General features: G+C 47.9%; 1 protein-coding gene across 2 annotated transcripts; it reads left to right on the top strand.

Moving 5' to 3' along the window:
* Positions 1 to 25,783, top strand: MYOZ3 (myozenin 3). Of its 2 annotated transcripts, none has more exons than XM_088478352.1 (6): positions 1 to 350; positions 12,487 to 12,569; positions 15,478 to 15,632; positions 17,015 to 17,219; positions 20,473 to 20,650; positions 24,546 to 25,783. In XM_088478352.1, the coding sequence occupies exons 2-6, from the start codon at positions 12,491 to 12,493 to the stop codon at positions 24,730 to 24,732; spliced, it is 804 nt and encodes a 267-aa protein (XP_088334478.1). In that variant the 5' UTR covers positions 1 to 350; positions 12,487 to 12,490; the 3' UTR covers positions 24,733 to 25,783. The 2 variants fall into 2 exon arrangements, with proteins under 2 accessions (XP_088334478.1, XP_088334477.1); XM_088478351.1 differs by having other exon boundaries at positions 12,483 to 12,569.
* The last annotated feature ends 517 nt before the right edge of the window (positions 25,784 to 26,300 follow it).

Below are 26,300 nucleotides of genomic sequence, written 5' to 3'. Positions count from 1 at the left end.
AAGGGAGAGGGAGAAGGAGGAAATTAGCTGTCAGAAAGCAAAAAGTCAGAGAGAGAGAGGCAAAGGGCCAGCGAGTTCTACAGAAGAGGAAAGTAATGAAATATCACTGAGGGAGGAGGCAGCAAGGACAGAGATAGGCAGAAACAGATGCAACATATAGTAAAGTGAAAGAGAGAGGTGCAAGGAGCAATACAAGAAGACCAGGCAGAGCTCCGTTCCCAAAGGAGAGAAAGGATTGGGAGTGACAGCGAGCAATAAACAACAAGGAGACTGAACGAAACACATCAAAAGATCCAAAGAGAAACGCTCATTGCGCAGGTGACCCCGGGACGCTGACCAGCACAGTACAGGTGGGCTCTTATCCACATTATACATTTTACTAATTACATGTAGTCATCCATAGTTGACATATATGTGCACCTTACAGTTGTGTCCTTTTACACCGCTGCTTCAGTTGCGCCAAATAGACCCCTCGGCGCACTTTGTGGGCATTGCCGCCATGCTGAGGGTCTTTGTCGCTCAATGTGTGCGTCTGAATTGCATACATTTTTTTTTACATAAATAATATAACTGGGAGCGACAAAACCACATTGCTAGATTACCCTGACCGATTCAATGTGACATGTGTACATCTGCCTGTCACTAAGGGGCTCATTCTGCTAGGAACGCAGTTGCTTATACGCAGGCAATTGTGCAATTATTTTGCACTGTGCATGCGTACGCATCTCAATGCGCGTGAACCAAACCAGACGCTGCGATCGGGACTGCGATCGCAGTGACCGTGCAGACACATCAGAGAGTGATTGACAGGAAGTGCCGTTTGTGGGTGTGACGGGGGGAGGTCGGGCGAACGCAGTCGTGCCAGTGCATCTCAACGGCATTGCATGGGCGAGCATAAATTAGCCGCTGCTATACCAGACGCAGCCTGAGGCCTCATAGTGTGCGCTGAAGTTAGCTATTCCTGAGTGAGCTCTGACCTGCCCCTAACTGTGCGTATGGGTCCGATGTTACTTGATGTTACCGATTATTTTGCTACGTTGCCAAAGTATACGGATGTGAGTAAGGGGAAGTGGGCGTCCTTTTGTTAGGCTGCGATCGCAATGCGAATGCAGACATTTACATATCACCGCTGATATTAGCAACTGTGTCGCGTGCGTATAAGCAGAATAGCGATCAGTACTAAATCAGGTGATAATTACGGTACAGCAACATCACAGATTTCTTTCTGCACTTCTACAGGCAGCGAGGAAACTCTGCAATGTTGGTGGTAGAAACAGTTGGACAGTCTGAACACCAGCATTTCGCGGCCATTGCCGCTAACGAATATCCCCCATAGATAGCTCAACATACATATAAATGTGATCAATAGTTGTCCATTTATGGAGACAATAGGTAGTGATTTAGAAGTGTACGCAAGTGCGATTATGGACGCATATCGTCCGATTGTTTATCATCGCGCATGCATATAAGCCGCAATGTGCGTGCGCAGCGATCACACCGCGACTACGGATGCCCAGCGGAATCCATTACAGAGTGAGCGACAGGCAGTCAACGTTTGGGGTGGTGACGGGGGAGTGGTCGGAAGAACGCAGACGTGTCTGTGCATTTGAATGCCGTCTCCTGGGCGTGCATAAATTAGCCACTGCCATTGCATACACAGCATGAGAGCTCACTGCGAGCAAGGAGACTTGCGGTGTCTGCGGCTGGTCGGTCCTGCTGTAAATGCTGCATGAGTGGCCTATGTGCGTCGATGGTACCGATGTTTACGCAGAGGAGCGACATTGGACGTATATGAGAATGCAGCAGTGGGCGTCGTTATGCCGTGTGAGCAATGCATATTTTCGCAGCAGCATTCTGTGCGAATTCGCAGCTGCGATCGCAATTGCGATGCGTACTGAATCAGGCCCAGTGATAACCTTTTCACGACAATATAGTTTAGGTGTCAACCAAGGGGTCTATTTACTAAGCAGTGTTAGGAGACAGAGTGAAAAGTGATAAGGTGCCAGCCAATCAGCTCCCAACTGTCATTTTTAAAACACAGCCTGTGAAATGACAGTTGGGAGCTGATTGGCTGGCACCTTATCACTTTTCACTCTGTCTCCTAACACTGCTTAGTAACTAGACCCCAAGTCTGATATCATCACCCAGTGCAAAGGCCATGTCATGGTAACCGTAACAAGGACAATTGTTTGGGTTGAAGCAGAGTTTATGCATTATAGTGATATTTGAAATAATTATGTTCCCTCTCATCCCTAAACGTCACCCTCCCGGCTGATGAAGATCTCATTGGGAAGGTCACTGTCAAATCAGGAAACGTTCTTACTGATGTTATCCGTCTTTCTGTCCCTAGCCATAATAAGTCTGGCTTCTATGTGCAATGTTATAAGCTGGACAAATGTCATCGAACTTAGGACCTCTTTCAGACCCACTTGCTAGCGCTGTGCGCTCGCAAGCGGCCCAATGGTTTGTGAACGCGCATGCACACGCTTCATTCTGCGCGTGCGTGAACTACTCTGTGTGATCGCAGCCCGCTCGCTCACCCAACAAAGACAGCCCAGTGAATTGAGTGACAGTAGAGGCCGTTTGTGGGTGGTAACAGCGGCAGGACACGGGGGAGTGGAGGTGCGAACGCAGACGTGCCTTGGTGTTTCAACGCCGTTTTCAAGGCGTGCATAATTAACAGGCAGTGTCATAGTACACGTCACCTGCCTGTTTTTTACACTGAAGTCCTCGCAGTGCTTGCGGAAGGGTAAGGCAACCACAAGCGCTGCAATCGCTACCGATGGTGCTCGATGTACCAATGTTTTAATACACTTCCTAGAGATGACGTGCGCTAGTGGGCGTCTCAACATACGCTAATGGGTGTCTGCATACACAGAGTGATCGCTCGCACAGCCAAAGTGGGTGTGCTTATGCCTTGGCGAGCGATCGCTTCCCATGCCGTCACGTTGACAAATTTGCATACGCTGGATGCGAGCGATTGCATCTAGCGAGCGGGTCTGAATGAGGTCCTTAATGTAAAACAACACAAATTATTTCCTTTCATTAAATCAAGCAAAAAAGACATAAAATCTTGGCAACCGTGATTGCGTGCTATTTATAGGGATGAGTACATCGCGTGTTATGTAGGCCGTGTCATAATCTGTCTGACCCCCATGTCCCGCTGTAATGTAGAAGATCACCAGACGTCACTCTGCAGTGCTAAGCACATTCTACACATCTCTCGCAGAGCTTTCCCCATTAGCCCTGGGCATCTGCACCTTCAATTTGTGGGACATGGAGGACAAATATGGAATGTTTTATATAGTGTCGTATTAACAATGTCATTGTAAAAAAAATGAGTGTTTCAATACCAGCCTATTGCCCGGGAGGGAACATAGAAACACAGCACATATTGGTGCCTGGGTCTGAGTGACAGGCGAGACCGAACGCGGCCGTATAGTATCTAGTTAGTTTTTACATCACAGCGAACACACGTCACTTCAAGTATATATATTAGAGATGTGCGGTGACCCCCCTTTTTGGTTTTGGATCTGGATACATCTTTGTGTTTTTGGTTTTGGATCTGTATTTTTTATTTATTTAAATTGATAAAAAAGTTTTTTAAAAAAACAGCTGAAATCATGTAATTCTTGCAATCCAAAACCCGAAATTCGGATTTAAAAATCAGAATTCCGAACCGTGGGAATGTCAGAACCGCGACTCGGATCTATCCCGATCTCCTCAGGAGATTAGAACCGCGAATTTGATTTGTCCGGAATTAGGAAATTCGGGTGGATTCAGATTTTTCTGGAGAACCGAACCGCACATCTCTAGTAGATACGGTCAATTGTGATTTGCACACATCTCAGTTGCTTCTCTCCGTCCATCAGACAGGCATAACCGGGTGATAAATGGGTGTATGTACGTGAGAGAACCGTCTCTTGGGCATGCTGTGAGTGTGTAGCCAGAGTTACACCATATTGTGAGACGGGCATAACCGGGTGATAAATGGGTGTATGCACGTGAGAGAAACATCTCTTGGGCATGCGTCTGCCGAGAAGACACCGATTTCAGTTGTATCTTTTGCACCTATTATGGGGTACAGTAAGTGTAAGCGCTTATTACAGTGATGATGGCGGCTCTGGCGTATTGAGGGCTAAGGGGTGGTGCAGTTGCAGAGATCCATATGAATATGGGCACATAATAGCACCAGACTTCCTTATTCGGCAGAGTTGCATGCGATTTAGAATCAGACCCTCTGTTCCATTGCACAGTATTACTCCATTGTACAGTATTACCCCATTGTACAGTATTACTCCATTGCACAGTATTACTCCATTGTACAGTATTACCCCATTGCACAGTATTACTCCACTGTACAGTATTACTCCATTGTACAGTATTACTCTCTCCTAGATGCTTCTTCCTCTTCAGCTTCCCTGTCTCACAAATACTCAGGGCCCAGGAGTGGGCAGAGAGCAAATCAGGACAGGCCACTCCACATTATGAAGGAGATTCAATTACTGTAGCTATGGGGTTTACCCCGTGGCTAATTACAAGCGCCACACGGGGAAATGCTATTAAACAGCAATTTTCCCCAAGTGGTAAACCAAGGGTTAACACGCGCACTTTACGCAGAATGAATGGGTTTTCCCCACGCATGAACCCCACTCAGGTGTCTTTTTTCACTGACCTTTCCCTGCAGGCCCTGAGACTGCATGGAAAAGTCCACCGGCATCGGGACACAGAGGTGTGGCTGTGACATAACGGGCCGGGGTGGGGCGCTATGTCATAGTACTGTACAGACCATTTGATATGAACAATATGAGGTGAAGATTGCAGTACGACATCATAGTTAGTGAACCTTGTTTATTTGGCATTTTAAGGAACATTGCAGACATTGAAGGTGATACCACTTTGTAACTGGGCAGCCTAACACAATATTAGTAGAAGGATAAACTAGCATGGAGTCAGCTACTATAGCATGTACTGGAAGTCTGAGCTACTACATAATGTTATGTAATAACCTAATAACCTATAGGGTGAAAAGTAGAGGTTCAGGCACTTTCAGGTGTGTCATGAAATACAGTGGCAATGGCTGGTCTGACCCAGAAGAAAACGAAAACGAAGAGGAGATTTTGCAGTTGGCCTTAGAATTCCCAGCATGACCTGAGTCTTGTCCAGAGAAAGGAATAGAGCAGATGTACTAAGCTCTGGAAAGTGATAAAGCGGAGAGAGATAAAGTACCAACTAATCAGTTCCTAACTGTCATTTTTTTCAAACACAGCCTGTGACATGACAGCTAGGAGCTGATTGGTTAGTACCTTATCTCTCTCCACTTTATCACTTTCCAGAGCTTAGTACAAATGTTTCTGCGTTATGTCATGACCTAGGACAGAGGTTCCCAAACTCGGCCGTCAAGGCACCCTAACGGTCCAGGTTTTAAGGATAACCATGCATGGGCACAGGTGACCTAATTAGTTCCTCAGTCAATTTGATTTAACCATCTGTTCTCAGCCATGGATATCCTTAAGACCTGGACTGTTAGGGTACCTTGAGGACCGAGTTTGGGAACTTCTGACCTAGGTAATGGTAATCAGGCAAAAATCCTTAGAAGCCCTTTAATGTAACTGAGCCAAATTATGAATCTGTCAGCTTAAATAAATGAGTTCTACATTGGGAATAAGGGGGAGCCAACAACTCTCTGGGCATTGAACTTGTTGCCCAGTATATCTATTTATTCAGTTCTGAGTTTTCACAGCTTACTCTGGTCATTTTACTATCTGAGGCTTCTTTAAGCCTCTAAGTCTTCATAAAGCTGTCTTCTAGGCAGGTCTAGACATTTATAGTGGTGAGCATGTCTGCCACCCAGATTTCTCCTGGTGTGCCCCCTCCACTGGAGTGCTCACCCTTAACCAGTCCCACTTTCTACACTCTCCCTAGCTTTAAATGTGCCTGAAGACACATCTTATCACTAATCCTTCCGGCTCTCTTATACAACTACCTTCTCCTGATTCCAAGTTAAGGGCAAAAAGTAACATTGCATCTGGAGGAGACTATGTTGCACTGTGGGGGTGGGGGTGGATAGATCAATGTGTAGTAGAGAGAGTCAGATTTGAGAGTCTGAATTCAAATCTAAATTGCAGTGTAAGAATAAAGCTGTCCAGCATTTGTGGGCTACATGCAAAAGCGGCCAGTATTTACCCTGCATGCAAAAACAATGTGACTCTCCCCCTATCATCGTAACATCGTTTGTCCAGGTGCAAAGTAACTTTTTATGTTTTGCTCCCAACTCAGAATTACCCCCCTGGTCTGCTTCCCAGTTCCCCTACCCTTCCCCTGTACTTGTCACTCCTTGTGTCGTGTTATTCTCTTATTTATACAGTACTGGCGACTAAGGCTTGTGGGGGCCCCGGGGCAACTCAATTGTGGGGGCCCCATTGATAAAATTTCCACGGCCCCACGCAGCAACTACTATGGCCCTTCACCTTGGCTCCAGACTCTCCACTAACCGGCAAGGTCGCATCACACTACTGTCCATAACACTGCTGGGAACAGACTCCGGGCAGCATAGTGGACATTGGGGCCCATTTATCATTATGTATTTGCGGCTTAATCCCCGAAAACACCCATTTTGGTGGGTTACCGCAAATATTAAGTTCCCCCCAGAAGTATAACATAGGGACCACAGCAGATATCTCCGATACCTGCTGCCATCCCTCCATTCCCGCTGGCAGCCGCATCTCCCATAGGTGTCTATGGGGGATGCGATGCCGCCAAATTCACCAACTTCCGGAATGTGATGCACTCCGGATATTGGCCCCCGCAGCTACTGACACCTCAAGATGGTATTAGCCGCCGCTACACATTGCATTATTACCTGGGAAAGGGTTCTCCCGAACCCTCCCCGGCAATGGTGGCCGCGCATGTGCAGTAGGGGCTAATTTATTAATGAGCGCATTTGCAATGTGATCTCGGCATGACATTACCGCCCATCATCACACTGCAAGATGCGATCATACCGGGAGAATGCATCAAACGGCACACGCAGGGACAGGGGCTCCATCCCTGCTTTATGCCCGGAGTGCTGCCGGGGCGTTCATTATGGGGGTGGAGGGGAGAGCAAGATAGAGGAAGAGAGAGAGTGAGAGAGAGAGAGAGAGAGACATCATGGCTAAATGAATACCCCCCAGAGACAGAGAAGTTATGAGTGACAGAGAGAGGGAGAGGGTGGGAGAGAAGAGAGAATGGGACATAGAGAGACACAGAGGGAGGGAGTGAGGAAAGGACAGAGGCCCTCATTCAGACCCACTCGCATGCACTATGCGCTCGAAAGCGGGTCAATGGCGAGGGCCTGCGCACGCGCAGCAGTCGCAGTGCGCGTGTGTAAGCCCTGGAGCGAGTGACAAATTCACTCGCTCCGGGGCTCGCTACAAACGGGGCGGCTGTCGATGTTGATCGACAGCTTGCTCTGTTTTGTAGGCGGGGTGAGGGGGGTGGCCGGACAAACGGAGGCGTTCATGAAGGAACACCTGCCGTTTGTAGTCGGCCCTACTGACATCACCAGTGATGTCAGTAGGGAGCTTCCTGCTCTGTTAGAGCAGGAAGCTACCTGTGGCTTGTGGTAGACGAGACCCTACCGCAAGGGTCTTGTCGCAAGCCCCGATAGTCACGATGGTCGAGACCATCGCGACCATCACCTGGTCACTCGCTAAAGCTGTGGGTGGTAACCCACAGCTGAGCGAGCGGCCAGGAGGCCGGCTTTCAAAACAAAAGCGGCCGCCCTCATTCAGAGCGAGCGCTCGCTTTTTGCGAGCGGGTCTGAATGAGGGCCAGAGTGCACACACACTGTACATGCTGCACGATCAGACAGGCAGGCAGCACTTCTGAATGATGTGGGTCACATAAATTAAGCTCCGCCTCCTATCCATTCACCCACAAATCGCGACAATGAGGGGGCGGAGCTTCCAACATCAGCCACGATCCAACAGTGACAGAGTCAGTGTGCTCATCTGCCGGGTGGAGCCGGCCAGAGAGAGTCCAGACTCCAGAGTGGCCCGGAATGCTTGCGACAGTGTGGGGGCCCCCAATATGGGGGGCCCCTGGACGACCGCCCCACCTGCCCCGCCTATAATCCGGCCCTGCTAGCGATACAACTCGGCTTCACACGGTAGCAATTTAATTTCGCCACAGCCCCCTGCATCTCATAACAACCTCCTGCTTCTCACTACTGCCCCCTGCATCTCACCAAAGCCTCCTGCTTCCCACTACTGCCCCCTGCATTGCACAACAGCCTCCTACTTCCCACTACTGCCACCAGCATCGCACAACAGCCTCCTGCTTCCCACTACTGCCACCTGCATCGTACAACAGCCTCCTGCTTCCCACTACGGCCCCTGCATCTCACCACAGCCTCCTACTTCCCAATACTGCCCCCTGCATCTCACCAAAGCCTCCTGCTTCCCACTATTGCCCCCTGCATCTCACCACAGCCTCCTGCTTCTTACTCCTGCCCCCTGCATCTCACAACAGCCTCCTGCTTCCCACTACTACTCCCTGCATCTCACCACAGCCTCCTGTTTCCCACTACTGCCCCATCATCTCACAACAACCTCCTGCTTCCCTCTACTGCCCCCTGCATCTCACAACAGCCTCCTGCTTCTCACTACTGCCCCCTGCATCTCACCACAGCATCCTATATCTCACCACAGGCCCTTGCTTTTCACTCCTGCTTCTTATCACAGCCTCCTGCATCACACCACAACCCTCTGCTTCTCACCCCTGCCCCCACTGCATCTTACCAGTGTCACCACAACTCCCCTCCTGCTGCCCCTGCAGCTGGCTGGGGCCCTGCTGCTTGAATGTGTTGAGAAGGACAGGAGTATCAAGGATGAGAGATTGGTAGTGTAGCTACCATAAGCATTTTCAGCAGCATGTCCCCAGGGCTGGGGCACCTGTGCATATTTCCGCAACCTCCATGCGTACCACTCTCCGGCTGCCGAACATAGCGATGAGCAATGTCCTCTTTGCACAATGTACCCTGTATTTCCAGGGCTTCCTGTTGAGCTTCAACGCCATAGTGCCCCTGTCTGAAAACAGCGCTGACTTCCATGGGAGGTGCCTCCTGTTTACCGAGGTTGTGTAGCTGAGCGGGAACATCATGCTGGAGAAGGAGCACTTCACGGTGGAGGAATGGTGACCAGAGTGTGCCTGCAGGTTCAGCGTAGGGATGGAATCCCATGATTACTAAACATCGATGTTTTTGTTCCAGTGGTAGTGTTTTTACCATTTGATGGTGGTGGTCCGATGTTTGCCACAATTGAATAGAAATTATTTGATGGTGTCCGATGGTTGTTTTGTTTTTTAATTCCTGATAACTATGCCTCCCCTGGCTCCTGTGTCTCCATCAGGGCATCTTCATGGGTTCGTTGGAGGCTTTCTCTCACTCTCTGTCTGCCTCAGATGTGACCCTGCTCTGTCCCTGACTCCCTCTCCTTTCTAGACTGCTGCTAAGCGACAGGGAATATTGGGGGTCATTCAGACCCACTCGCGAGTGGCTGTCCGCTCGCAAGTGGGTCGATGGTCCCCACTGCGCATGCGCACGACGGAGGGAGCTCCGTCGTGCGCATGAGCGAGACCCGATGAGCGAAGGACTTTCCTTCGCTCGGAGTGTCTCATCAAAGGGGGCGTGCTGTCGATGGTGACTGGCAGCATGCCCCCTTTGGTGGGCGTGCCGGGGGCGTGCCTGGCAGACAGAGGCGTTCCCAAGGGAACCCCTACCGTCTGAAGCCTGCCCCACTGACATCACTAGTGATGTCAGTGGGAGTGATTTTGGCTGTGATAGAGCCAAAATCACTCCTGGCCTTGCGGTTGAAAAACCCAACCGCAGGCTTTTACTCGCAGTTCCGATGGTCGCGATGGTCAAGACCATCGCGACCATCATTCTGCACGCTCGTATATGCTGTGGGTGGTGACCCACAGCTATACGAGCGTCCAGGAGGACGCTCCATATTAATGGAGGTGGGCCCTGATTCAGAGCGAGCGCTCTGGTCAGAGCGTCCAGCTCTGAATCAGGGCCATTGTTATCGCTGATTGGCTCTCCCTGTCTCAGAGTGCCAATCAGAGCGCAGCCCTTAGTCCTGCAGCTGCAGCAGTCAGTCACTCACACAGCACAAGTTTTTTCATTCCAAGGGGTAAATTTACTACATTGAGAGTTTGTAGAAGTGGAGCAAGCAATCAGATTCTAGCTATTATGCTATTATCTTCTAGAAGGTGCTAGTTAAATATAAGTAGAATCTGTTTGGTTGCTATGGGCAACAGCTCCACTTCTAAAAACTCTCACTTTAGTAAATATACCCCCCAGTCTCAGTTTCAGATGCTGTCTTGCTGTTTCAGCACCCTGGCCAGCTCCTATACAATAGCTTGGTGCAAGATCTTTTTCTGTGATTTTGCTTCACTAAAATGGTCACTGCTCGGCTCCCTTTTGTCACATAATGAATGGGTCATACACCAAAACCTTCCTCGATCAATGCTGTATAGAATAGTTCACACCCCATTGAAATCCATCTAGTGGTTCAAAAGATTAGACCAAACGAATAGGCAGACTCTGAAACTGGACTTTTATTTGATATATTTAGAGATACTGGGGGAGATGTACTAACGGGGAAAATGCGCTAAAACCCCCGAAAATGCAGTTTTTGGGGGTTTTACCGTATTCCCCATATGTACTATGTATTCTGCTGCTTTGCGTCGCTAGGTAACGCCACTTTCAAGTGGCGTTACCCAATAGAAGCCTATGGGCTTCTTATCGCGATGCTCCTGGCTGGGAGGGATCCGATCGGATCCCTCCCATGAGCCCCCGCGGCCCTCTGCCTTCTGCTCATGCACAGAAGGACTTCTGGGTGTTCAACCCGGAAGTCCCTCTGACCGGCAGCATCGCAAAGGACAGCTCTTATTAGGAGAGCTGTCCTTTTCGAAATCCTTAGTACATACCGCGGTAATGAACCACGGTATGTACGCAAAGTCAGGGGGATGTACTGCATCGCGGAAGCGATGCTTAGTACATCTCCCCTATATGCTTTTTACTGTTCACTGTTGTGCATTTTTTTTTCTGCTATGTCATTTTTTTGTCTTTTTAAGTGAAACCTTGTATGGTGCTATGTGCACCTTGTGGCACCTAAGGAAAAAAGATGATAATATTAATAATACTTCAATTATTATATGTTTTCCTGTATCTTCATTGTAAACAGTGAAATACGTCGTAGACACTGACTCTTGATTTTCTGGTAGTTCCACGCACACCAGGAAGAGCGAGTAGATCTCCCGCATATATCCCACTTCATAGTGAAGTGGGCAAAGTGAGAAGAATGGGGAGAGCAATACCTTGAACCACAGTCCGTAGGCAGGGTGCGGGGCCAATATGACAGAATCAAGGCATTTAAGCTCCACCTCCTTATTTTAGACACGTATTTGCAGGATTATACTGCAATGGGGGTGGGGCTTTATGATATAAAGTGCGAGGCCCCACCCCCTAAGACTCCTCCTAGACAGGAGTTAGACTAATACGCCTTTCCCATCAAAATACGTGGTCTGACCTGGGATTTGGAACACAGTTCTAAACCAGGTCAAACCCGGGATTTACCCCTTTTCCACTGTGGCGCCGAACCGGAGCAGTGCCGGCACTTGGAGATGATGTCATCACCAAGCGCCGGAAACTCCAGATCTCCCCTGGGGATGGGGTAAAAAACCGGAACAGTCTGGACCATACGGGGAGGCTGTAATCTCTCCCCCCCCCGGTGACAGCTGTCACAGACAGCCTCCTCATACCAGCCAATCACCTTGCGGTAAAAGACATCTTGGGTCCAAAGATCCCGGTTACCCATTTCCACTGAGCCTGACCATGGTTTTACCCGCGTAAAACCCTGCTTGAGACCTGGGAAGAAATGCCGGGTAAATCGACCCGGGATTTTCTCCTAGGTGCCTTTTCCACTGAGCCTCAAACTGGGTTGACATGGCAATAACCTGGGTATTTTGGCCAGTGGAAAAGGGGTATTAGTAGGCAAGTATGGAATCAGTCGCTGTTCATGTTTGTGCAGTAGATTTCAGACAGTGAAAGCAGCCACATAATTCTACGAACGCGTGGACAAGTCTATACAGCCGCTGCCATTTTGCTAATAGAGGGCAAAGCACATGCAAAGAAACAGTACCGCATCATCTACGATCATAACAAAATAATCGCACCTCATAATTAACTGTCTGCTACTCCAACTTTCATCTGTAATATGCTCGTCTCCATTTATTCCCAGACTACAAGCGGAAAAGCCGTTTAATCCCCTGACCGACTGTTTAGCCAAAAACAATCTCTGTTCATCTAGTAATCTTCACTTTCCCGTTTCATAACTCTTTTATATGTGCGCAAGAAGAGATATTAAATCTTGTAGCAATAAAAGGATTAAATGAAGTCATCTTGTGCTATAATTGTTCTTATTCTTTCTTCCCAGCCAGAATAATGTTTCCCACGCACGCAGATCTGGTGAAGGAGAGGAAAGGCCTGGCGTCAGCCATAGTCAGAGAAATAAGAGGGGAAGGTAAGTGAGGTGTCACAGAACTAGCAACGCACCTACACCAAAATGTAAAACAATAAGATAAAAACAAAAAATAAGACCAAGGGCCTGATTCAGATCTGCTCGCAAGCGCATAGTACTTGCAAGCGGGTCGATGGTGGCCCAGTGCGTGCGCGAGCCCCGGAGCAAGTGAGACCTTCACTTGCTCCGTAGCTCGCAGCAAGATGTTGATCGACAGCTCGCCCTGTTTTGTAGGCGGGTAGGGGGGGTGGCTGAACGAACGGAGGAGTACCCGAAGGAACGCCTGCCGTTTGTGGGCAGCCCTACTGACATCACTCGTGATGTCAGTAGTGGACTTCCGGCTCTATTAGAGCTGGAAGTCCACTTGGCATTGCGAGTGCAGAGACCCTACCACAAGGTCTCATCACAATGCCGATGGTAGCGATAGTCGCGCCCATCGTCAGGCCGCTCGCACAAGCTGTGGGTGGTCACCCACAGCTGTGCGAGTGGCCTGGAGGCTGGAATTTAAAAAAAAAATAGGGACGCCCTGACTCAGAGCGAGCGCACGCAAATAGAAATTACAGACCCTTATCCATTGTAATATACCGGGCAATCGTTCCAAATGACCAGGCACACGGTGACCAGGGCACGCTTGTGAGGAGGAAACGGTGATGGGTTGGGTTCGCGATCCCGGCTCATACAAATACAATGCTGGCGGTCAGAATCCTGGCAGCGTAATCCTGATGCATGCAGGTAAGTATCCTAACCCTTCACCTACCCCACCCTTCCCGCAGCCTAACCCTAACCCTCCCCTCCTGCAGCCTCACCCTAAGCCCCACAGCCTAACCCTAACCCTCCCCTGCAGCCTCACCCTAACCTCCCTCCCCCCGCAGCCTAACCCTCCCCTCCTGCAGCCTCACCCTAACCTCCCTCCCCCCGCAGCCTAACCCTCCCCTCCTGCAGCCTCACCCTAAGACCCGCAACCTAACTCTAACCCTCCCTTCCTGCAGCCTCACCCTAACCTCCCTCCCCCGCAGCCTAACCCTCCCCTCCAGCAGCCTCACCCTAAACCCCGCAACCTAACCCTCCCCACCTGCAGCCTCACCCTAACCTCCCTCCCCCCGCAGCCTAACCCTCCCCTCCTGCAGCCTCACCCTAACCTCCCTCCCCCCGCAGCCTAACCCTCCCCTCCTGCAGCCTCACCCTAAGCCCCGCAACCTAACTCTAACCCTCCCCTCCTGCAGCCTCACCCTAACCTCCCTCCCCCCGCAGCCTAACCCTCCCCTCCTGCAGCCTCACCCTAAACCCCGCAACCTAACCCTCCCCTCCTGCAGCCTCACCCTAACCATCCCCTCCTGCAGCCTCACCCTAACCTCCCTCCCCCCGCAGCCTAACCCTCCCCTCCTGCAGCCTCACCCTAAGCCCCGCAACCTAACTCTAACCCTCCCCTCCTGCAGCCTCACCCTAACCCTCCTCTCCTGCAGCCTCACCCTAACCTTCCCATCCAGCAGCCTCACCCTAACCTTCCCACCCTTCAGCCTCACCCTAACCTTCCCACCCTGCAGCCTCACCCTAACCCTCCCCTCCTGCAGCCTCACCCTAAACCCTGCAGCCTAACCTTAACCCTCCCAACCCGCAGCCTAGCTCTAGCAAGCTTCGTTAAGTGTAACTACCCAGAGCTTGTGCCCGCTAGCTAGTGCCATCATTAGGTGGAATCAGCTATAGAAGCTTATGGGCTTCTTTGTGGAACATTCCCCAGGGAGGGATTTGAAGGATCTGTTACTTGTGGCTTACAGCCAGTGGCAGTTCCAGAGGCGGGGCTGCAGCACATTCCAAAATTCAAATAGGGGAGTCACACCAACTGTCCTTACATACAAACGCTGCCAAACATTGCTGGTCAGGACTCACTGGCAGTTGGTGTGACTCCCCTATTTGAATTTTGGACTGTACTGCAGCCCCACCTCTGGAGCCTCCACTGCTTGCAGCGCATGTGCATGTTAACCCGGAAATCTATGCACCCCATAACAGCTCTATAATGGGAGAACTGTCCCAGCAAGAAGGTTTTCCTACATACTGTCCCTGAGCAAAATGCACTGTTCTCTATTATGTGGTCAAAACCCCGAAAAATTTCTGCATTTCTTGTATGCACCAAGCTTCGGTTAGCAAAGCTTTCTGTAGCTTGGAGCTGGTGGGCAAGGCCCTCTTAAGATGGCATTGCCCAATAGAAGTCTTCGGCCTCTTTTTGCATTCTGCACTGAGAGGGATCTAATTGGATCCCTCCCAGTACCCCCTTCGCATCCCCCCCAGTCTCCCAGCCAGCGCCACCCACCCACAACCCTCCACCGTTTTCTGCTTCCTCCCCCCCTTGTAAGTGGGCGGTCCAGGGGAGACGTTAACGCGATTAATCCTGAATCGCATCATCATGGCCCCGCCCCTGGCTGCACAATGCTGGTAATCTCAGCATTGTTGCCAAAAACACCGTTTTATAAGATACTGTACCATGTCCAATTCAGTAACACAGCCGGCAAGGCAAACCATGCGTAACTATTGACATTCAAGTATACTTGTCTTCATTAGGAAGCCACTAAATTTAAGATGTTCCTTACAAATTAAAGAAACTGCTGCTAAAGTCAGTGCAGTTGGGGATTTATAGCTGTGTCTGGTACCATAGTTAGAAAGGTCACAGACTGTTCAGTGTGGACTGCTCTGGGTTCACGTTTCTTAGAAAGCTACACAGTGACATCTAGTGGAGGGATTGTGGTAATTCCGCGTTTCCCAAACTTGGTCCTTGAGGCATCTCAACAGTCCAGTTTTTAAGGATGTCCATGCTTGAAACCTGGACTGTGCGCATTAGCAACTGTGATTCTTGTTGAATCAGGCCCTGAGTGTGTTGCTCTGTATAACACAACATATATATTGATTTCTCGGCCAGCCCCTCTATTGGACCTGGGTAAGAAAGTCAGCATCCCGCAGGATTTAATGATGGAAGAACTCTCCTTGCAGCACAACCGTGGCTCTTGTATGTATTTGGAACGGCAGAAGCGTGTACAAAGGTACACATTCGAGTATCCATCAAATCGTATAAATGTGAGTACCTACTAAGGAACATTATAAAGTTATATATTTGGTAATCATGTGATTTCTCAATGTTACTGCTAGAAGGAAGACTCATGCAGAAATATAGGGATTAATGCATTTCATGCTAATGGGTCTATGTGCTAAGCCTTGGAGAAAGATAAAGTGAAGAGAGATAAAGTACCAACCAATCAGCGACTAACTGCCATTTTTCAAACAGCCTGTGACTTGGCAGATAGGAGCTGATTGGTTGGTATGTTATCTCCGTCCACTTTATCTCTTTCCAAAGCGTAATACATCTCCATTTCAGACTCCTTGGGCTGTACCTTATGTGTATACAAGCACTGTGACTCCTTAGGCCGTAGCCCTCTGTGTATACAAGCACTGTGACTCCTTGGGCCATAGCCCTCTTTGTATACAAGCACTGTGACTCCTTGGGCCGTAGCCCTCTGTGTATACAAGCACTGTGGCTAGTTGGGCCATAGCCCTCTTTGTATACAAGCACTGTGAATCCTTGGGTCTTAGCCCTCTGTGTGTCCATAACACACTACTGTGACTCAGTAGTGTGTGGCAATGTTTCATAGATGTGCTTTATACTGCGGTGTCTGTGCCGCTGCTCTGTCGCTTAGTAACCAGCCAGCTCACTACAGCCTTTGCCCAATAATGGTGAAAACAATATTGTGAGCTGTGAGGTGGACTAAATTGACTGTACAAGCCTAGAATTAATGTTATTGAGGTTAATATGACTCTAGGAACAAAAAACAAAAGCCCAAATTATGTGATTTTAGCTTTTTTGGCAATTTTTGTAAAAAATCTAATCCAAATCCAGTCACCGCAGGTTTGGCAAATCCAAATCCAAAGCCAGTTGATGAATCGGAGCCAAATTCAAATCCAAAGCCAGACGACGAATCAGAGCCAAATTCAAATCCAAAGCCGGACGACGAATCAGGGCCAAATCCAAATCCAGCAAAACTGGTCCGGCGCACATCCCTAGTTATTTCTGGCCCACTAACTACCTGAGCCCATGAACAATGTGCACATATTTAATAAATTAGGAATAATACATATGATGTCATTTTCGTGAGATACACTAAATACATAAAAGCATCTCATTGGTATCACTGGTTCTTAATGAATTGGGGCCAAGCCTTCAATAGAGATAAAGTAAAGTAATTACCCAAAGCAACCAATCAGATTCTAACTGTCATTTCCCAGTCTGTACTCGTTGAATGACAGTTGGTAGCTGATTGGCTGCTATGGACCAGCACGCCACGGCTTGATACATAACCCATAGAAAGCTGCCTCTTCACAAATTTTGGTGCAACACACAAACTGGCTGCCCCCAAGTGACTACACATTAATACTTGTATTCTACCTTTCTGTCCATGTAACAGGTGGGTGGCAATGTGAATGCCTCTAACACAGAGTGGACAGCTGCCAATGACTCAACTGGCACTTCAAGGGTGAATGGGAAGGAGAACTTTCGCTCTGAAATAAACATAGTCCCGGGAGACAGCAGGACCCCGCCTCACGTCCCCAAGAAATCTGCCAAGGTCCTACAGATGCAGATGTCTCTGCACCCAGGAGATATAGCTCCAGGTAATTGTATTTATTCAAAAGACCGCACAGTCAGGCTTCAGGCACCGCCCCAATCACGTCACACCCCACACCAGGACCCCTGCTGCCTTTTCCTGGTGGGGGGGGGGGGGGGGAGACGACAGCCAGATTGTCAGCAAGTATGTTATATCCAGGGGTACTGAGGGGGCTGCAGCCTGTCAGAGCTGCAGCCACTCCCCATAGTTCACAATGTTCCCTTCAGCTTTGCTGGTGGTCATCCGATGCTCACAATGGGGCGCTGCCCTGCCCCTTCACGCTTCACCATCCCGCCTATAGAGCCAGAGCTCTAATTGCTTTAAATAAATTAATTGAATATAGCTTCAGCTTTGTCCCTTAACATTCATTCAGAATCCATGTTGTACAACTTGTGCATTGGGTTCCACCAATTACCAGCCTGAGAGAATATACTTTGCATGAGGGAGTATGTGACAGTTACTAGAAAACAGTAAATTATCAGAAACAGTTACTAGGAAACACAGAATGATCAGAGACAGTTACCAGGAAATAGTGAATGATTGGAAACAGTTACTAGGAAACAGAGAATGATCAGAGACAGTTACCAAGAAACAATGAATGATTTGATAGTTATTAGAAAACAGAACGATTGGAGACAGTTACTAGGAAACAGAGAATGATCGGCGACAGTTACTAGGAAACAGAGAATGATCGGAGACAGGGCCTAATTCAGACCCGCTCAAGAGCGCTCGCAAGCGGGTGAATGTTGGCCCAGTGTGCATGCGAACGACGGAGGCGGCTCCGTCGCGCGCATGCGCGAGACCCAGATAGCGACGAGCAAGCCGTCGCTATGGTCTGATCGAGTGCTTTCGGCTGATAGAGGCGAAAGCACTCCAGGGCTTTCAGCTACCACAAGGGTCTCGTCGCAAGCCCGATGGTCGTGATGGTCTTGACCATCGCGACCATCTTCCTGGCCGCTCGCTATAGCTGTGGGTGGCCAGGAGGCCACTCTAAAAATTCAGAAGGACGGCGCTGATTCAGAGCGAGCGCTCTGTCAGAGCGTCTGGCTCTGAATCAGGGCCACAGTTACTAGGAAACAGATAATGACTGGAAACAGTTGCTAGGAAACAAAGAATGATCGGAGACAGTTATAGGAAAGAGAATGATCGGAGACAGTTACTAGGAAACAGAGGGTCTCATTCAGCCCCTCTCGCGAGCGCAGGACGCTCGCAAGCGGGTCGATGTTACCCAAATGCGCATGCGCACGACGGAGGCTGCGGGGTCTCGCTACAAAGGGGGCGTGCTGTCGATGAGTGACAGCACGCCCCCTTCGGTGGGCGTGCCGGGGCGTGGCTGCCCAGACGGAGGCGTTCCCATGGGAACGCCTACCGTCTGGGTCCGGCCCCACTGACATCACTAGTGATGTCAGTGGGAGTGATTTTGGCTCTGATAGAGCCAAAATCACTCCAGGGCTTGCGGCAGCGAGACCCTCTGGCAGGGTCTCGTCGCAAGCCCGATGGTCACGATGGTCTTGACCATCGCGACCATCATCATGGACGCTCGCATAAGCTGTGGGTGGTGACCCACAGCTATGCGAGCATCCAAAAGGCCGCTCCAAATTTAACTAGGACGGCCCTGATTCAGAGCGAGTGCTCTGGTCAGAGCGTCCGGCTCTGAATCAGGCCCAGAGAATGATTGGAAACAGTTACTAGGAAACAGAGAATGACAGGAGAAAGTTACTAGGAAGTAGAGAATGATCAGAGACAGTTACTAGGAAACAGAGAATGACTGGAAACAGTTACTAGGAAACAAAGAGTGATCAGAGACAGTTACTAGGAAACAGAGAATGACTGGAAACAGTTACTAGGAAACAAAGAGTGATCAGAGACAGTTACTAGGAAACAGAGAATGACTGGAAACAGTTACTAGGAAACAAAGAGTGATCAGAGACAGTTACTAGGAAACAGAGAATGACTGGAAACAGTTACTAGGAAACAAAGAGTGATCAGAGACAGTTACTAGGAAACAGAGAATGAACGGAGACAGTTACTAGGAAACAGAGAATGATCGGAGACAGTAACTAGGAAACAGAATGACTGGAGATAGTTACTAGGAAACAGAGAATGATCGGAGACAGTAACTAGGAAACAGAGAATGATCGGAGACAGTAACTAGGAAACAGAATGACTGGAGATAGTTACTAGGAAACAGAGAATGATCGGAGACAGTAACTAGGAAACAGAATGACTGGAGATAGTTACTAGGAACCAGATAATGACTGGAGACAGTTACTAGGAACCAGAATGATCGTAAATAGTTACTAAGAAATAGAGAATGATTGAATGCAGTTACGGGGAAACATAATTATTGGAGACAGTTACTAGGAAACAGAGAATGTTGGAGACAGTAACTAGGAAACAGAGCATGTTTGGAGACAGTTACTAAGAAAGAGAGAATGATCAGAGACAGTTATTAGGAAACAGAGAATGATTGGAGACAGTTACTAGGAAACAGAGAATGACTGGAGACAGTTACTAGGAAACAGAGAATGACTGGAGACAGTTACTAGGAAACAGAAAATGACTGGAGACAGTTACTAGGAAACAGAAAATGATTGGAGACAGTTATTAGGAAGCAGATAATGATTGGAGACAGTTATTAGGAAACAGAGAATGATTGGAGATAATTACTAGGAAACAGAATGATAGGATACAGTTACTAGGAAACAGAGAATGATTGGAGATAATTACTAGGAAACAGAAAATAATTGTAGACAGTTACTAGGAAACAGAGAATGATTGGAGACAGTTACTAGGAAACAGAGAATGACTGTAGACAGTTACTAGGAAACAGAAAATGATTGGAGACAGTTATTAGGAAACATAATGATTGTAGACAGTTACTAGGAAACAGAGAATGATTGGAGACAGTTACTAGGATACAGAGAATGACTGTAGACAGTTACTAGGAAACAGAAAATGATTGGAGACAGTTATTAGGAAACATAATGATTGGAGACAGTTATTAGGAAACAGTGAATGATCGGAAACAGTTACTAGGAAACAGAATGATTGGCGACAGTTACTAGGAAACATAGAATGATTGTAGACAGTTACTAGGAAACAGAAAATGATTGTAGACAGTTACTAGGAAACAGAATGATTGGCACCTCTATTTTTTTTCTTTTTTCTTGGACTGCAGCAGAGTGAACCATTACTGTATATCTGTGTGCACTGTGAGTAAAGTCCTGTGCACTAACCTTCTATCTTTCTGAATTAAGGTTATTCTGGGCCCCTAAAGGAGATCCCTTATGAGAGGTTCAACGTTACAGCCATCCCTAAATCTTACCAATCGCCCTGGACCATGAGACACACAGATGAGCAAGTCATACATGTGAATGAACCACTGCCACCGCCCCCTGAAACACCCCTCAATGTCCAATATGGCAGCTACAACAGGTTTGTATTTGAACGATAACCGGGATTGATGCTAACCCTGGGGGGGGCACTCAAGATGGAGTTGTTCGGCCTGCCCTTAGGTGTTTGCACATCACTAACAGACAGGAAGTGGCGGCAGCATCCCCAACTCCTCATACTGGGATTGCGGTGACATCATAGCCAAGTGCCACCTTCCCAAACCCTCCGACATGACACCTTCCACCAGGTACAACATTTTCTGCTCCTGGACTTCTCACTTAATTTATGATTGCAGTCACCTGTGTTGAAACGCAATTCTCGTCTGTAATTAGATCAACACAGGTGACTGCAATCCTAAATGAAGTGGGAAGTACCTGTTGGAAGGGGTCTTGTTGGGGGGTCTGCACTCCCAGTGTTACATTCTTATGGAGAACCAACAGGGGGCAACTTCAAAAATGGCTTCTTCTCCTACATGTCAGCTGTCAGCGCTCCGTGTTGGGGAGCACCAGGGGCAATAAAACAACATTACGCCATACATCCACTGTTTTAGGAGCCCTCTAACCATTGACACTCTAGGATCGCAATTGCAGAGCTGCCTGCGTGCATACATCATATATCTGTAGCCTGCGTCAGGGCTATGATCGTAGTGCGCTGCCCGGCCACTGCTGGTTCAGCTGTCAGCGCTTCCGCATCAGGTGAAATGAAAGCACCTGACGCAGAAGCGCTGACAGTTGAACAGGCAGCGGCCGGGCAGCTCCGATCATAGGTGGCCCACGGATGGTGGAGAGATGGAGACAAGGCTGTCTCCAGCTCTGAAGAAAAAATGTTGTTGGTCACGGGGGTTTCTGGTTACTCAGAAACCCTCCTGCGTGCGCTAGTGTGCCATATACCAATCGGTATTACTGCGTGTACAGACGCTGACAGTGGGCGTCTCAGTCCTTGTGCATGCGGTTTCACGGATGTGCACCAGGGAAGAAGTTTTTAGGGGCATTTGCATAAATTGGCCAACCACTGATAGATGCTGCTATGTGCGCTTTGGCCTCCATCTCTGAATCACACCCTTAAGGTCCACCTGTCTAGTTACTTTCTTGGATAGGCGGCATTATCATTAGTATTGGTATGTTAGGGTTAGGCACTAGGGGGTTAGGGTTAGGCACCCCTAAGGGAGGGTTAGGGTTAGGGGGGGAGAGGGGTAGGGATAGTAGACTTACTGTACCTGAGGTGTCGGATTTCCAGTCATCGGGTTGCAGCTGTCGGGATTTGAACTGCCGGGCTACAGTCCAGCTGTCATTCATACTGCTTTAGAAGCGACACATTAAAGGCTCTCATTGGTCTCCTAAAATACTGTGCGCTTTAACCTCATCGATGAGGGGTATTCAATATGGGAGCGAAAAGTCCGTGCTGGACTTTTCACTCCACATCTGAGTTTTTTCAGGGATAAAGTATCGGGCGGGCGCCCGCTTTTTCCCCGTATTCAATATAAAATCTACGAAAACGAGACCTGGCGAAGTGGGATTTGCGATAAACTACGAAATTTTCCTGGAAAAAATTGTAGGACCCCCACTAAAGTTGTAAAAACATGGGGGATCACTATGGGTACCCCCGTTTTAGCCTGCAAATTAAAGTTGGGGATTTAAATAGCCGCAGGTGTTTTTTTCCCGACATTGAAGAAGTGATGCAGAAGAGCACTTAGGTTATTTTTTTCATTTTTTTAAGTGGTCCCATCAAATTTGGGGTACATGAAAATGGGTACTAGCATATTTTTATGTCCCTAAAATAAGTTTTTAAAAATTCTGCAACTATGCACCTGCCGCCAATAGCCTATTCTAGAATACACCTGCCGCATACTTGCAGAATAGCCCTGAACCTATTTCCTTATTTTTAAACACTTTATTCCATTTTTTTTTTTCACCCCAATTTTTTAATTAATTTTTTGGGGTGTCCCTATTTTTTTTTTGACACAGTTCTTTTTAAAATGTCATTCCCAGGGGTGCAGGCTATTTTTTTTAAGCCTGCACCCCTAAACCCCAATTCTGCACTTTTTTTCGCCACCTATTCAGTGGTGAAAAGTTATCCCCGTTTTTTTTCAAAGACTTTTCGAACCTGCGAAAAGTCTTTGAAATTGAATACGGTGTAAAACTAAAACCTGCGATAATGACGTCATAAGTGCGATATTAACGCAAAAACGGAGTTTTCACTCCATATTGAATTCCCCTATATGACTTAAATGAATCAGGAGAGACCAGAACTGTTTTTATGACATGCTTGGCTATTGTGTGTGTAGCTTTTTATTATACTGCCTGGAGTCCACCAAGAAATGTGCTTCTTGTGGAATAGCAGGTCACCCTCTCACATCCCGCTCACTTCCTAGTGAAATAGGCAAGCCATAGGAGGAGGCGGAGGGGGGGTGATGGCCTGAGCCGCCAATTGAATCGTCATGGTCCTGCTATCTAGGACTCATGCCTTGATTGGCTACATTGCACAGTGGGAAGCAGGGCAATTATGGCGTGATTTGCATGGGCTAACCCACTGGCACTGGCTACCGGATGGGAGATATATAAAGTAGGCAAGAGCGCTGTCTGTTGGCCCATAAGGGTACAGAGAAAAAAAAGGAACACCCCAATTGAATAAAAGCCCCACGGAATACTCAGACCTGACAGACTCTAGAATGAGGGAACATGGGCCCTCATTCAGAGCGGTACGCTCTGAGCAGAGTGCACGCTCTGAATGAGGGCCGCCCTCCATAAAAATGGAGCGTCCTCCTGGACGCTCGTATAGCTGTGGGTCACCACCCACAGCCTATACGAGCGTGCAGTTTGATGGCCGCGATGGTCGTGACCATCGAAACTGCGAGCCGGAGCCTGCGGTTGAGGTTTTCAACAGCAAGGCCCGGAGTGATTTTGGCTCTATCAGAGCCAAAATCACTCCCACTGACATCACTAGTGATGTCAGTGGGCCGGCTTCTGGCGGTAGGCGTTCCCTTGGGAACGCCCCCGTCAGGGAGGCACGCCCCCGGCACGCCCACCAAAGGGGGCGTGCTGTCAATCAACATCGACAGCACGCACCCTTTGATCAGACACAACGAGTGAAGGACTTTCCTTCGCTCGTCACGTCTGGCGCATGTGCACGACGGAGCTCCCTCCGTCGTGCGCATGCTCAGTGCAGACTTTCGACCCACTTGCGAGTAGACAGCCGCTTGCGAGTGGGTCTGAATCAGGGCCATGGTCTTCACTGACTTCCTCTGGGAGCTCCAGCCCTAAGCTAATAAGCTCAACAGATACTAGAGGTTCCCAAACTTGGTCCTCAAGGCACAGTTCAGGTTTTAGAGATATCCATGCTTGACCACAGGTGACTTAGTACCTCAGTCAATTTGATTTATCCACCTGTTCGCAACCATGGATATCTCTAAAACCAGTACTGTTGGGGCCCCTTGAGGACCGTGGTTGGGAACCTCTGGTCTATACTTCATTTGGAAGACATATATACGACTTTCAACTCCACCCAGATTCACTTCCTGCGCAAACTGCTACACCTCCGCAATCCACAGGTCCAAGACTGCAGAGTGATATTTTGCACTTCGCAAATGACCTTCTCTGTGTGTAGGTGACTGGTGCAATACGCACAATTGTATAATCTTATAATGCTAAACTATATGCAAGCTCACATTATAAACACCTGTGCATGCAACAGCATACTTGTCTACTCTCTCCCTAATTCCAGGGAGTAATCCCACATTCCCGGGAGAGTGGAACAGCCTCACGGATCTCTCCCACTTCCCCAGTAAAGGGGCCATACTGGAGGACAGTACTTAAAAGTAGACAACTATATTTAATACAAATATGAAAATAAATGATCTCTGCCGCTCATTTCCATGTTTTACTAAATATTTCCCGAAAAATTTGATTATTAATACAACCTATTTTATTTTCTTATTAAGAACTCCTATCCCCTTTGGAAGTTTTTCTATGGTTGATAATGGCACAGCTCCCACAATGTTTGAGGAAATACAAGCTCAAATCGAGGAATCCACCAGTGGACTGGAACTCATGTGCCAAAGACCAAGCTTCAACAGGGCACCACGGGGATGGGCAATGAGATATGTGCCAGAATCGGTAGACTTGTAGGCTGCTTTGTGGTATAAATATGGCATATCTTATAACATCCACGTAAGGAGTTCCCGAACTAGGAGAACAGGCTTACGCCTCATTGCTTTGCGTTGCTTTGTTAGTCTAATGCAGGAGTCTTCAACCTTGGCCCTCCAGCTGCTGTGGAACTACACATCCCAGCATGCACTGCCATAGTTTTAGCATGCTGTTATATCAAAAAAGTGGTAGTGAATGCTGGGATGTGTAGTTACACAGCAGCTGGAGGGCCAAGGTTGAAGAGCCCTGGTCTAATGCTATCTATAGTCATAATACAAGTCAAAAATATTTGGATTTGCTAATAGGGGGCTGAAGCTAGAATATATTTTTGGTAATCTAGTGGGCTGCACTGTCTCACCTTTTATTGCCATTTAGGAAATCATCCATTTTCTCCCCTGCATGCTGCCATATACCTGAGAAAACATTGACCTACGCGTTTCGCTACCTTGTAATCATTTTATATTATGCCATGTTAGTAACTCCATTGTACGCTACAGCAATGATGAATTATTTTGTTTACAGCTCCTGTTTTATACATAGTTACAGTAATCAGAACAATGCATTGCCATTGTGAGGACATCTCTGCAGATTGAGACATAAATCCTCATGGCAGATGAATTGTTACCACTGGGGTTGTAGATCTGGCAGTATTTGCTATCTATTATTGGGTATATTGAACAAAATAATCCTATAATGAAGAAGCCGCAGAATTTTGGCACCTAAAGAAAAGATGCGAAAACCGCCAGAAATTCACATAGAATAATCGTAATGCTGATGGGATCACACGGAAACATTAGGTTTAAGGTGATGATACGTTCCAGTGGACCAACTACTTACTTCATGGTACCAGGTTTGGTCACACATGTTTCTGTTCCTTAGAGCTTCATCTGCGGCTCATCTATGTCCACCAAAGTATCAATACCCAGAAAGATAATAACTGTGAACAAAAGGCAACTTATTTTTTTAATGACAATTTGTCTTTGTATAAAAAACAACAAATGTTTAGCTCAATAAAGGCTTATTTTGCAGCTCACTAATAGTTATGTTTATTTTATATACTGTATTTTACAAGTTTATGTCTGTCTATTCTATGCCATTTGCTGGAATTAGGTTTATATAACTTATGGAAAGTGCATTCACATTTACAATTCTCCAAAGTAGTTTTGCAGAGTTTTACATTTGGATGGTGGGAAAATGTAATATTTCATTTAATCTAATCTATATATATATATATCTTGCACCTAGTGTCTATATATCACCCGGTCCAACTGAGAAGCTCCGAGAGGTGTAGCATACTTTTGTTTTGTTTGAATTTGTTTGAATTTAGCGACACTCTCTATATTACATGGCGGGCACTGCAACACTGCATTATATGGTGGGCACTGTAACGCTTTCTACATTACATGGCAGGCACTGCGCCACTCTGCATTATATGGCACAACACTCTGCATTATATGGTGAGCACTGCGACCCTTTGCATTACATGGCAGGCACTGTGACACTGCATTATATGGCGGGCACTGAGACACACTCTACATTACATGGCAGGC

The sequence above is a fragment of the Taudactylus pleione genome, unplaced genomic scaffold (genome assembly GCF_031769625.1).
Source record: "Taudactylus pleione unplaced genomic scaffold, aTauple2 ptg000212l, whole genome shotgun sequence".
Taxonomy (NCBI): Eukaryota; Metazoa; Chordata; class Amphibia; order Anura; family Myobatrachidae; genus Taudactylus; species Taudactylus pleione.
The sequence above is the reverse complement of the archived record's forward strand: the minus strand, read 5'-3'. Positions and strand labels throughout refer to the sequence as shown.

Bases quoted from the DNA above. Each gene is read 5' to 3' on its own strand.
- MYOZ3 (XM_088478352.1), top strand. From the start codon at position 12,491: ATGTTTCCCACGCACGCAGATCTGGTGAAGGAGAGGAAAGGCCTGGCG. The intron at 12,570-15,477 runs GTAAGTGAGGTG...TTTCTCGGCCAG, and splicing joins CAGAGAAATAAGAGGGGAAG to CCCCTCTATTGGACCTGGGT. The intron at 20,651-24,545 runs GTTTGTATTTGA...TTTCTTATTAAG, and splicing joins CAATATGGCAGCTACAACAG to AACTCCTATCCCCTTTGGAA.